The sequence below is a fragment of the Triticum urartu genome, chromosome 5A, assembly GCF_056163025.1.
Source record: "Triticum urartu cultivar PI428250 chromosome 5A, HENAU_Tu73, whole genome shotgun sequence".
Classification (NCBI taxonomy): domain Eukaryota; kingdom Viridiplantae; phylum Streptophyta; class Magnoliopsida; order Poales; family Poaceae; genus Triticum; species Triticum urartu.
The window spans coordinates 540,221,850-540,236,167 of NC_141877.1; the positions used below are offsets into that span (position 1 = coordinate 540,221,850).

The window sequence follows — 14,318 nt, forward strand, 5'->3', positions numbered from 1 at the left end:
AGACAAGCTAGAATAGAACAAGCACACCCTACCCATGCATATCTAGAGTAGGCAGCGGAATGTAAAGAACATGCAAGTGCAAGAATGTAACATGGAAGATTCTAACCCGTGGTTCCGATAGATGATGCTAACATATGTCCATGTTTATTATGGAGGCTTCAATCTTAAGGATCCAATATCACAAGACACAAGGATTATGGTTGAGAGATTTCACGGAGGGCTCACACCCAGGAAGGGCCCACGAGGAAGCAAACTTGCCTACCCCACCATTAGGAAATTTGGATGATTTGTAATTGTAAGTAGAGACGGTGCTCTACGCGAACAGGATTTTAATTACATGTCATCTGATCTTCTTGTGTCAAAGTCTTGTGGTTCCACTGCTTGGCATTTGGAGAAGTGTCTTCTTCTTCTCAATTGCAAAATCGGTTTCAGTTAGCGATTTATTGCTCTAATATAAGAGTAAAACGAAAGTTTATTTGAGGCCATGGCCTGTCCACTCTACATGGACGACCATGGTAGATACTTCCTCCATATCAAAATATAAGACGTTTCTTGACATTATCAATGTCGTATATTTTGATGCGGCGGGAGTAACTGAAAATTTACTCGTGCTAGTTCGTAGTAAGGAGGGGCTGCTGCCTGCTGGGAAAAAGAATAGATGAACAAGCCGCAGTAAACTCTGGTAAATGGATTGATAATACTAGGCTGCATCGTCCCCTTCAATCAGAATCATCTAGATTACAGATTTCATAGCCAGGGGCAAGAGAACAACGTGTGGATGAAATCTGTAGTGTAAAATTGATAATCTGAAATATGCATCTAGTAGTAGTCAGACTGAAGGAAGTTGCTTGTGTTGATGCTGAAGCTGGAAACTGAGAGTGCATAATGCAAAGTTGTCGTTCCCTGCGAGCACACAAATTTAAGCTGGCATTTGGGACTCTGGCCGTGAACACTTCAGACATATTGGTTGACCGAGATAGTACTATGTACTAGTACTAGTAGATTGAACAATGCTAATCTGTTTGACATGGACAGCAGAACATAACAAAAAATGCAAAGCATTATGCCCAGGAACATACATCTACCAGCAGCAAAACGCCGGCCCGACAGAGCTCCATCAGAAGCCTCCTACTCAGAGCAACAGCCTAACATTTTCCAAAATGGCAGTGTAACAAGAGTGAGAGAACAAAACCATGCTGCAGTAACAGAGTAAAAACGGCAATGTGACAAAATTCGGAGAAAGCCATCCTGCTGCACAAACAAGACATGGGCACACATCCAACAACACTGCTCCCACTCGACTCATCATGTATCGAAAGACGAAAGTCACTACCCAATACCAGCCCACACCGGCGCCCAGATCTATGGCCAGACATGGATGGGCTGTAATTGTCAGGCTAGGCCCATGCACAGGTCACATCTCCCTTCCAAAAAAAAGAATCGACTCTAAACCCACCGAAACCCACACGTACAAATCGCGGCTTCTGTTCATCCTCCTCTCCAAACCCACGGAGAGAAACCAACGCAGCAGCACATGGAAGGCGAGAGGCAGCCGCCGGCGGTGGCGGCCGTATCCAAGGTGCTTGACAATGATGACCTTCTCATCGAGATCCTCCTCCGCGTCGGCTTCCCCACCACCCTTGTCCACGCTGCCCTCGCCTGCAAGCGCTGGTTAGGGCACGTCTCCGACCACGCCTTCCTCCGCCGTTTTCGTAAGCTCAACCTACCTCGTCTCCTGGGCTTCTACATAAAGTACAGACCCCATTACCTTCGGACCATTCCAGCATCCTTCCTCCCAATGTTGCCTCAACCCCCGGAGTTTGCTTCCGTCATCCGCCACGCAAGCTTTGGCCTGGATGCCTACTTAAGCCTATCGCCCGAAATACTAGACTGTCAAAACGGCAATGTCTTTGTCCACTTGTTCAACCATCAGACTGGGAGCTGGAGCAGAGGTAGAGTGCATAGACCTTTGCCCCAAGAGAGGCTTGTGTTGGGGAACGTAGTAATTTCAAAAAAATTCCTACGCACACTCAAGATCATGGTAATGCATAGCAACGAGAAGGGAGAGTGTGTCCACGTACCCTCATAGACCGAAAGCGGAAGCGTTAGCACAACGTGGTTGATGTAGTCGTACGTCTTCACGATCCGACCGATCAAGTACCGAACGCACGGCACCTCCGAGTTCTGCACACATTCAACTCGATGATGTCCCTCGAACTCCGATCCAGCCAAGTGTTGAGGGAGAGTTTCGTCAGTATGACGGCGTGGTGACGATGATGATGTTCTACCGACGCAGGGCTTCGCCTAAGCACCGCTACAATATGATCGAGGTGGATTATGGTGGAGGAGGGCACCGCACACGGCTAAGAGATCAAGAGATCAATTATGTGTCTTTGGGGTGCCCCCCTGCCCCTGTATATAAAGGAGTGGAGGAGGGGGAGGGCCGGTCCTCTCTATGGCGCGCCCTAGGGGAGTCCTACTCCCACCGGGAGTAGGATTCCCCCTTTCCTAGTAGAACTAGGAGCCCTGCCAAGTACTAGGAGTAGGAGGGAAGGGAAGGGAAGGGAAAAGGAGAAGGAAGAAAGGGGGCGCCCTAGTCCAATTCGGACCAGCCCATGGGGAGGGGTGCGGCCACCCTTTGAGGCCTTTCTCTCCTTTCCCGTATGGCCCATTAAGGCCCAATACGAATTCCAGTAACTCCTCGATACTTCCGAAAATACCCGAATCACTCGGAACATTTCCGATGTACCAATATAGTCGTCCAATATATCAATCTTTACGTCTCGACCATTTCGTGACTCCTCGTCATGTCCCTGATCTCATTCGGGACTCCGAACTCCTTCGATACATCAAAACACATAAACTCATAATATAATCGTCATCGAACTTTAAGCGTGCGGACCCTACGGGTTCGAGAACTATGTAGACATGACCGAGACACGTCTCTGGTCAATAACCAATAGCGGAACCTGGATGCTCATATTGGCTCCCACATATTCTACGAAGATCTTTATCGGTCAGACCGCATAACTACATACGAGTTGTTCCCTTTGTCATCGGTATGTTACTTGTCCGAGATTCGATCGTCGGTATCTCAATACCTAGTTCAATATCGTTACCGGCAAGTCTCTTTACTCGTTCCGTAACACATCATCCCGCAACTAACTCATTAGTTGCAATGCTTTCAAGGCTTATAGTGATGTGCATTACCGAGTGGGCCCAGAGATACCTCTCCGACAATCGGAGTGACAAATCCTAATCTCGAAATACGCCAACCCAACAAGTACCTTCGGAGACACCTGTAGAGCACCTTTATAATCACCCAGTTACTTTGTGACGTTTAGTGGCACACAAAGTGTTCCTCCGGTAAACGAGAGTTGCATAATCTCATAGTCATAGGAACATGTATAAGTCATGAAGAAAGCAATAGCAACAAACTAAACGATCAAGTGCTAAGCTAACGGAATGGGTCAAGTCAATCACATCATTCTCCTAATGATGTGATCCCTTTCATCAAATGAAAACTCATGTCTATGGTTAGGAAACATAATCATCTTTGATCAACGAGCTAGTCAAGTAGAGGCATACTAGTGACACTCTGTTTGTCTATGTATTCACACATGTATTATGTTTCCGGTTAATACAATTCTAGCATGAATAATAAACATTTATCATGATATAAGGAAATAAATAATAACTTTATTATTGCCTCTAGGGCATATTTCCTTCAGTCTCCCACTTGCACTAGAGTCAATAATCTCGTTCACATCGCCATGTGATTTAATACCAATAGTTCACATCACCATGTGATTAACATCATAGTTCACATCGACATGTGACCAACACCCAAAGGGTTTACTAGAGTCAATAATCTAGTTCACATCGCTATGTGATTAAGACCCAAAGAGTACTAAGGTGTGATCATGTTTTGCTTGTGAGAGAAGTTTAGTCAACGGGTCTGCCACATTCAGATCTGTAAGTATTTTGCAAATTTCTATGTCAACAATGCTCTGCACTGAGCTACTCTAGCTAATTGCTCCCACTTTCAATATGTATCCAGATTGATACTTTGAGTCATCTGGATCAGTGTCAAAACTTGCATCGACGTAACCCTTTACGACGAACCTTTTATCACCTCCATAATCGAGAAACATATCCTTATTCCACTAAGGATAATTTTGACCAATGTCCAGTGATCTACTCCTAGATCACTATTGTACTCCCTTGCCAAACTCAGGGCAGGGTATACAATAGGTCTGGTACACAGCATGGCATACTTTATAGAACCTATGGCTGAGGCATAGGGAATGACTTTCATTCTCTCTCTATCTTCTGCCGTGGTCGGGTTTTGAGTCTTACTCAACTTCACGCCTTGTAACACAGGCAAGAACTCCTTCTTTGACTGTTCCATTTTGAACTACTTCAAAATCTTGTCAAGGTATGTACTCATTGAAAAAACTTATCAAGCGTCTTGATCTATCTCTATAGATCTTGATGCTCAATATGTAAGCAGCTTCACCGAGGTCTTTCTTTGAAAAACTTCTTTCAAACATTCCTTTATGCTTTGCAGAATAATTCTACATTATCTTCGATCAACAATATGGCATTCACATATACTTATCAGAAATGTTGTAGTGCTCCCACTCACTTTCTTGTCAATACATGCTTCACCGCAAGTCTGTATAAAACTTATATGCTTTGATCAACTTATCAAAGCGTATATTCCAACTCCGAGATGCTTGCACCAGTCCATAGATGGATCGCTGGAGGTTGCATATTTTGTTAGCACTTTTAGGATTAACAAAAACTTCTGGTTGCATCATATACAACTCTTTTTTAATAAATCCATTAAGGAATGCAGTTTTGTTTATCCATTTGCCAGATTTCATGAAATGCGGCAATTGCTAACATGATTCGGACAGACTTAAGCATAGATACGAGTGAGAAACTCTAATTGTAGTCAACACCTTGAACTTGTCGAAAACCTTTTTACGACAATTCTAGCTTTGTAGATAGTAACACTACTATCAGCGTCCGTCTTCCTCTTGAAGATCCATTTAATCTCAATGGCTCGCCGATCATTGGGCAAGTCAATCAAAGTCCATACTTTGTTCTCATACATGGATCTCATCTCAGATTTCATGGCCTCAAGCCATTTCGCGGAATCTGGGCTTATCATCGCTTCCTCATAGTTCGTAGGCTCGTCATGGTCAAGTAACATAACCTCCAGAATAGGATTACCGTACCACTCTGGTGCGGATCTCACTCTAGTTTACCTACGAGGTTCGGTAGTAACTTGATCTGAAGTTACATGATCATCATCATTAGCTTCCTCACTAATTGGTGTAGTAGTCACAGAAACAGATTTCTGTGATGGACTAATTTCCAATAAGGGAGCGGGTACAGTTACCTCATCAAGTTCTACTTTCCTCCCACTCACTTCTTTCGAGAGAAACTCCTTCTCTAGAAAGGATCCATTCTCAGCAATGAATATCTTGCCTTCGGATCTGTGATAGAAGGTGTACCCAACATTTTCTTTTGGGTATCATATCCTATGAAGACGCACTTCTCCGATTTGGGTTTGAGCTTATCAGGTTGAAACTTTTTCACATAAGAATTGCAACCTCAAACTTTAAGAAACAACAGTTTAGGTTTCTTGCCAAACCATAGTTCATACGGTGTCGTCTCAACGGATTTAGATGATGCCCTATTTAATGTGAATGTAGTTGTCTCTAATGCATAACCCCAAAATGATAGCGGTAAATCAGTAAGAGACGTCATAGATCGCACCATATCTAATAAAGTACGGTTACATGTTCAGACACACCATTACACTGTGGTGTTCCAGGTGACGTGAGTAGTGAAACTATTTCACATTTGTTTTTAACTGAAGGCCAAACTCGTAACTCAAGTATTTTACTTCTGCGATCATATCTTAGAAACTTTTGTTTTTGTTACGATGATTCTCCACTTCACTCTGAAATTCTTTGAACTTTTCAAATGTTTCAGACTTGTGTTTCATCAAGTAGATATACTCATATCTGCTCAAATCATCTGTGAAGGTCAGAAAAATAATGATACCTACCGCGAGCCTCAATATTCATTGGACCACATACATCAGTATGTATGATTTCCAACAAATCTTTTGCTCTCTCCATAGTTCCGGAGAACGGCGTTTTAGTCATCTTGCCCATGAGGCACGGTTCGCAAGTACCAAGTGATTCATAATCAAGTGGTTTCAAAAGTCCATCAGTATGGAGTTTCTTCATGCGCTTTACACTGATATGACTTAAACGGCAATGCCACAAATAATTTGCACTATCATTATCAACTTTGCATCTTTTGGCTTCAATATTATGAAAATGTGTATCACCACGATTGAGATCCAACAAACCATTTTCATTGGGTGTATGACCATAGAAGGTTTTATTCATGTAAACAGAACAACAATTATTCTCTAACTTACATGAATAACCGTATTGAAATAAAGATGATCCAATCATATTCATGCCCAACGCAAATACTAAATAACATTTATTTTAGATTTAACACTAATCCCGAAAGTATAGGGAGTGTGCGATGATGATCATATCAATCTTGGAACCATTTCCAATACACATCGTCACTTCACCCTTAACTAGTCTCTGTTCATTCTGCAACTCCCGTTTCGAGTTACTATTCTTAGCAACTAAACTAGTATCAAATACTGAGGGGTTGCTATAAACATTAGTAAAGTACACATCAATAACATGTATATCAAATATACCTATGTTCACTTTGCCATCCTTCTTATCCGCCAATTACTTGGGGTAGTTCCGCTTTCAGTGACCAGTCCGTTTGCAGTAGAAGCACTCAGTTTCAGGCTTAGGTCCAGACTTGGGTTTTTCACTTGAGCAGCAACTTGCTTGCCGTTCTTCTTGAATTCCCCTTTATTCCCTTTGTCCCTTTACTTTAAACTAGTGGTTTTGTTTACCATCAACACTCGATGCTTTTCTTGATTTCTACCTTCGTCGATTTCAGCATCACGAAGAGCTTGGGAATCGTTTCCGTTATCCCTTGCATATTATAGTTCATCACGAAGTTCTACTAACTTGGTGATGGTGACTAGAGAATTCTGTCAATCACTATTTTATTTGGAAGATTAACTCCCACTTGATTCAAGCGATTGTAGTACCCAGACAATCTGAGCACATGCTCACTGCTTGAGCTATTCTCCTCCATCTTTTAGCTATAGAACTTGTTGGAGACTTCATATCTCTCAACTCGGGTATTTACTTGAAATATTAACTTCAACTCCTAGAACATCTCATATGGTCTATGACGTTCAAAACGTCTTTGAAGTCCCGATTCTAAGCCGTTTAAGCATGGTGCACTAAACTATCAAGTAGTCATCGTATTGAGCTAGCCAAACGTTCATAACGTCTGCATCTACTCCTGCAATAGGTCTGTCACCTAGCAGTGCATCAAAAACATAATTCTTCTATGCAGCAATGAGGATAATCCTTAGATCACGGATCCAATCCGCAAAACTGCTACTAACATTTTTCAACATAATTTTTCTCTAGGAACACAATAAACTGGGAGCAACATCGCGAGCTATTGATCTACAACATAGATATGCTAATACTACCAGGACTAAGTTCATGATAAATTAAAGTTTAATTAATCATATTACTTAAGAACTCTCACTTAGATAGACATCCCTCTAATCATCTAAGTGATCACGTGATCCAAATCAACTAAACCATAACCGATCATCATGTGAAATGGAGTAGTTTTCAATGGTGAACATCATTATGTTGATCATATCTACTATATAATTCACGCTCGACCTTTCGGTCTCAGTGTTCCGAGGCCATATCTGCATATGCTAGGCTCTTCAAGTTTAACCTGAGTATTCCGCGTGTGCAAAACTAGCTTGAACCCGCTGTAGATGGACGTAGAGCTTATCACACCCGATCATCACGTGGTGTCTGGGCACGACGAACTTTGGCAACGGTGCATACTAAGGGAGAACACTTTTATCTCTAAATTTAGTGAGAGATCATCTTATAATGCTACCGTCAATCAAAGCAAGATAAGATGCATAAAAGATAAACATCACATGCAATCAAAATATGTGACATGATATGGCCATCATCATCTTGTGCCTTTGATCTCCATCTCCAAAGCATCGTCATGATTTCCATCGTCACCGGCATGACACCATGATCTCCATCATCTTGATCTATATCAATGTGTCGTCACATGGTCGTCTCGCCAACTATTGCTCTTGCAACTATTGCTATCGCATAGCGATAAAGTAAAGCAATTATTTGGCTCTTGCATCTTATGCAATAAAGAAACAACCATAAGGCTTCTGCCAGTTGCCGATAACTTCAACAAAACATGATCATCTTATACAACAACTTATATCTCATCATGTCTTCACCATATCACATCACAACATGCCCTGCAAAAATAAGTTAGACGTCCTCTACTTTGTTGTTGCAAGTTTTAAGTGGCTGCTACGGGCTGAGCAAGAACAGATCTTACCTACGCATCAAAACTACAATGATAGTTTGTCAAGTTAGTGTTGTTTTAACCTTCTCAAGGACGGGGCGTAGCCACACTCGGTTCAACTAAAGTTGGAGAAATTGACACCCGCTAGTTACCTATGTGCATAGCACGGCGGTAAAACCAGTCTCGCGTAAGCGTACTCGTAATGTCGGTCCGGGCCGCTTCATCCAACAATACCGCCGAACCAAAGTATGACATGCTGGTAAGCAGTATGACTTATATCGCCCACAACTCACTTGTGTTCTACTCGTGCATATGACATCTACGCATAAAACCTGGCTCGGATGCCACTGTTGGGGAATGTAGTAATTTCAAAAAAAATCTTACGCACACTCAAGATCATGGTGATGCATAGCAACGAGAGGGGAGAGTGTGTCCACGTACCCTCATAGACCGAAAGCGGAAGCGTTAGCACAACGCGGTTGATGTAGTCGTACGTCTTCCCGATCTGACCGATCAAGTACCGAACGCACGGCACCTCCGAGTTCTGCACATGTTCAACTCGATGACGTCCCTCGAACTCCGATCCAGCCGAGTGTTGAGGGAGAGTTTCGTCAGCACGACGGCGTGGTGACGATGATGATGTTCTACCGACGCAGGGCTTCGCCTAAGTACCGCTACGATATGATCGAGGTGGATTATGGTGGAAGGGGCACCGCACACGGCTAAGAGATCAAAAGATCAATTGTGTGTCTTTGGGGTGCCCCCCTGCCCCTGTATATAAAGGAGTGGAGGAGGGGGAGGGACGGCCCTCTCTATGGCGCGCCCTAGGGGAGTCCTACTCCCACCGGGAGTAGGATTCCCCCTTTCCTAGTAGAACTAGGAGCCCTGCCAAGTACTAGGAGTAGGAGGGAAGGGAAGGGAAGGGAAAAGGAGAAGGAAGAAAGGGGGCGCCCTAGTCCAATTCGGACCAGCCCATGGGGAGGGGTGCGGCCACCCTTTGAGGCCTTTCTCTCCTTTCCCGTATGGCCCATTAAGGCCCAATACGAATTCCAGTAACTCCTCGATACTTCCGAAAATACCCGAATCACTCGGAACATTTCCGATGTACCAATATAGTCGTCCAATATATCAATCTTTACGTCTCGACCATTTCGTGACTCCTCGTCATGTCCCTGATCTCATTCGGGACTCCGAACTCCTTCGATACATCAAAACACATAAACTCATAATATAATCGTCATCGAACTTTAAGCGTGCGGACCCTACGGGTTCGAGAACTATGTAGACATGACCGAGACACGTCTCTGGTCAATAACCAATAGCGGAACCTGGATGCTCATATTGGCTCCCACATATTCTACGAAGATCTTTATCGGTCAGACCGCATAACTACATACGAGTTGTTCCCTTTGTCATCGGTATGTTACTTGTCCGAGATTCGATCGTCGGTATCTCAATACCTAGTTCAATCTCGTTACCGGCAAGTCTCTTTACTCGTTCCGTAACACATCATCCCGCAACTAACTCATTAGTTGCAATGCTTGCAAGGCTTATAGTGATGTGCATTACCGAGTGGGCCCAGAGATACCTCTCCGACAATCGGAGTGACAAATCCTAATCTCGAAATACGCCAACCCAACAAGTACCTTCGGAGACACCTGTAAAGCACCTTTATAATCACCCAGTTACGTTGTGACGTTTGGTGGCACACAAAGTGTTCCTCCGGTAAACAGGGGTTGCATAATTTCATAGTCATAGGAACATGTATAAGTCATGAAGAAAGCAATAGCAACAAACTAAACGATCAAGTGCTAAGCTAACAGAATGGGTCAAGTCAATCACATCATTCTCCTAATGATGTGATCCCTTTAATCAAATGACAACTCATGTCTATGGTTAAGAAACATAACCATCTTTGATCAACGAGCTAGTCAAGTAGAGGCATACTAGTGACACTCTGTTTGTCTATGTATTCACACATGTATTATGTTTCCGGTTAATACAATTCTAGCATGAATAATAATATTTATCATGATATAAGGAAATAAATAATAACTTTATTATTGCCTCTAGGGTATATTTCCTTCAGCTTGACCTTCAACCCACCAATCTTATATACCCAAAGCTCCAAAACGGTTTCTGTCGTTCCTTGCAATTTCTTTCCAAAGAAGATGGGGATGGTCTATCCTACTACTACTTGTATGTGGAGGAGACTACACCAGATAAATCAGAATCTAGGTTGCACATATATATGTTGCAAGATGGTTTTTGCCGCAAGCATCAACTTTTAGACCAACTCCCTCTCGTGCCTCACGAACCTAAGATTGTGCTTGCCAACAATAAAATTTATGTCCCGGTAGGCCTGAGTGACATTATCGTCTTGGATTTAATGACCTTGAGTTTCTCCACAACTCAGCCTCCGCAGGGTGTAGTGCATAGCAAGGTCGGCACCACTATGTTGGCACGGGATGATGACGCTTCTGGTATTTATCTTATCCATGTCGGGGAGCTTCAACTACGCATTTGGCTCCACAAGGGAGACGATAGTTGGTTGCTCATCGATTCCATTTGTTTGCGTGAGATGTGTGCTAATTTGAAGATGTCAGGTTGCATGGTGAAGGATGAGCATACTGTTCGTCTCATGAACCAAGTGGTGGACTATGGCGACTTTCTATTCTTGGAGATGGGCGGATGCGTACTTCACTTGGATATCAAGTGCAGGACACTACGTAAAGTATATGAAATAACAAATGGTTGTTTGGTTGACATCTATCCTTTTATGATGATCTGGCCTCCCACGTTTCCCACGCTCAAATATGATTCCGAAAGGTTTGCCCTTTTCGCCTTTAAATCATATGTTGAGGCTACATTCTTTTGCAGTGCATCGTTCGTCACAATGTTTGATGCATTTGTGTTATTGCATTAGGTATATGATTGATTCGCTTGGGCATTTTGACAATACTAATTGAGTGACACCATAGCTGACCCCTAAGATGCATGGGTACAAATTTAATTACATTTTGCTTTCCTACAATTGTATTAGCCAATATGATGTCATCCTTAATGTCATTTTTTAGAAGCTAGCGATATTTTCGGCACTAGTTATAGAATTATATTTGACAATGTCAATGGTTGTTGTCTTTTGCCAGGCATGTCCTGATGTACTCCCTCCATACCAAAATATAAGACGTTTTCGCAGTTCAAATTGAACTGTAAAAACATCTTATATTTTGGTACAGAGATAGTATTTGACTATGGCAGACCACCTCAATAGAGTAATTGCTTTTGTTAAAGCTTGTGTTGCGACAGATGGCATACTTCATGAACTTATTCTTACGGTCTTCCCCTTGTATAGATTCTAGTGGTGCTTTTTGTTTTAACAAGGATCTTTCATTCTGCCACATCATTGTTTCCTAAACAGTTAGGTGTGCATAAGTGCAAAACAAAAAATTGGGCCTGATTAAGTAAGTATAAAATACATTTTTCTTAAGACTTTTTCTGTATAACGGATGAACATTCTATACATGTTTTATGTGTGGGTATTGCTTAGTCGTGTGTATATTTGTTATGCATGTCATCTATATCGAAGTGAAAAAAAATTAGACTAGTGGATAACAGTATGAGTTTTTTTTTTTGCGGGAGATAACAGTATGAGTTATTAGTGGGTAATTTGTGATTGCATGGCATTTGTCCTTGTATGTGATCAGAGGTTTACTGAAAATATATATGTTTAAGATATGAAGGATTCTAAACCATTCCCTGGAGCTTAAAAAAACTTTGTTGAACAAATGCTATTTTGACTGCACGAGTACATAAGTGTCTTACTATCATTGTACTAGACATTTGTCTGTGTTGTCCATTTGATCATTTTCATACTTAGTTATCTAACCTTATTCTCCTTTTCCTGACACAGAAATGCAACCTGAAGAAAAAAGATACCAGGGTAGTTGGGTGGCATGAAGTGGCATCAAGGAAAGAGCATTATTGAGCTGCATTTACTCTTTTGAGCTGGTAGCAGTTCTGGCTATATTTATTATAACCTTTTCTGGGTCAGTTAATTAGGAAGTAGGATGATTAAGATTTTTGTTTTGTGTGGTTGGAAGGATGTCTCGTTTGAACTGGTACTTACGGCATTCGGAGAAGTGTCTTTGTCAGAATTGCGAAATAGGTTTTCAGTTAGCAATGTATTGCTCCAATGTCCGAGTTAAAAATGGTTTCTCTGAGGCTCTAATGTACTCCCTCGCGTTCACAAATAGTATAATAGTATGTTCTAACTTTTGGCTAAATTGAATGTATACTAGCACAACGAGCATGCCACGCTACACATGCACAACGTGGCCGAGGTTTGCGTCGGCGTCGACGATATCTCTTCTATGGCGCCGCCGCTCTTGGCCGTAGTGGTCTGCACCTGCAGCATGTCCAATAATTGGGCACGGCGCTCTGCGAGTCCGAGGTGGTGGAGGACGTATGATCGGTTGCATCTAGCGATCCTAATAATGGTGTTGGTCGTGATTAGACATGGCGATCAAAATACTTCTTCCATTTTGATTGTAAACTATGCATATTAGATTTGATTGAAGTCAAACTTCGTAAAGTTTGATCAACTTTATAGAAAACAATCTAAACATTTACCATAAAAAATCCATATGATGTGAGAATACATTTGGTAATGAATCTAACGGTATTGATTTGTTATTGTATATGTTAACATTTTTGTTTATAAACTTGATCAAAGTTTACAAAGCTTGACTTTGATCAGCTAATATAAAGACTAAATAAAAACAGAGGGGTACTTACGATATGATAGGTAGGTGGTTGCATGCACGCAAATGCTACATCAACGGGGATTTAATACGTTTACTGGACTGGTTGATATGGACCAGTAGAATAGCTGATTGGGGGAGGAAGGACCCGCACGCCCTAAAGCCTTGTGGTTGGAAGGATATATCGTTTGAACTGCTTGCATCGTAGCCTTGTGGTTCCACCCACTGCTTGGCTAGTATGTCATTTGGAGAAGTGTCTTCTTTTTCCGAATTGCGAAATCGGTTTTTAGTTGGTGATGTATTGCTCCAATGTAAAACCTCTGTGGAGAATTATAAGACGTTTCAGAGACCAAATGTTTTAGATCTTTGATCTAAAATGACTTATAATTTTTTACGGAGGGAGTAACAGTAAAAGAATGGTTTCCTTGAGGTTTCTTGGAGGCCAGCATGACGGTCAGGCTAAATGATCAACAACCAGCAAAATAGCTGCATTTGTTCCCCCTTGGAAGGTGTTGAAGACAGGCTTAGATCTAGATCCTGGAAGAAAAGAATGTGCCAGAGTAGATTGCAGAACACCTGCAGTTTTTCAGATGCACTGGTAAAAAAGCCAATGAAAGACATTTAACTTCAATTTTACCTTTGATAATTTTCAGGATTGGTGTGTGTTGTAATAGTTTGTAATAACATTATTTGTATCAGGAACCCATCCACCCCCTTTTCTCACATGTGGGCCTTGTTCCTAACCTCCTGGTTCTAATCTCTTTAGTGATTTGACAGCCAAAGGATTGATGCTCCTGCTGTACTTTATGAATGTCCTACGTTTGTTGCTGCATCTCTCTCTTGCAACAAGCATCAACATGTTCGTGTCAGTGCATTGGCAGTGCCAAAAAGGCTACTCAAAAGGGCATTGCATGTACTGGCAGCTACTGAAAAGGGCGTTGCCCTACCAGGCACGGTACAGATGCTCTAGATCATGAAAGAGAGAGTATTCAGGCCACTGATGTGTAAACTTCCTTCTGTTTATACATGACTTTTTGGGGAAGATCAACTCTA

General features: G+C 42.1%; 1 protein-coding gene across 1 annotated transcript; it reads left to right on the top strand.

Moving 5' to 3' along the window:
- The first annotated feature begins 1,534 nt into the window (after nt 1-1,534).
- On the top strand, nt 1,535-11,428 carry LOC147972642 (uncharacterized). The gene is made up of 3 exons (XM_087524420.1): nt 1,535-1,971; nt 9,286-9,352; nt 10,628-11,428. Exons 1-3 carry the CDS (start codon nt 1,535-1,537, stop codon nt 11,426-11,428), a joined length of 1,305 nt encoding a protein of 434 aa, XP_087380546.1.
- The last annotated feature ends 2,890 nt before the right edge of the window (nt 11,429-14,318 follow it).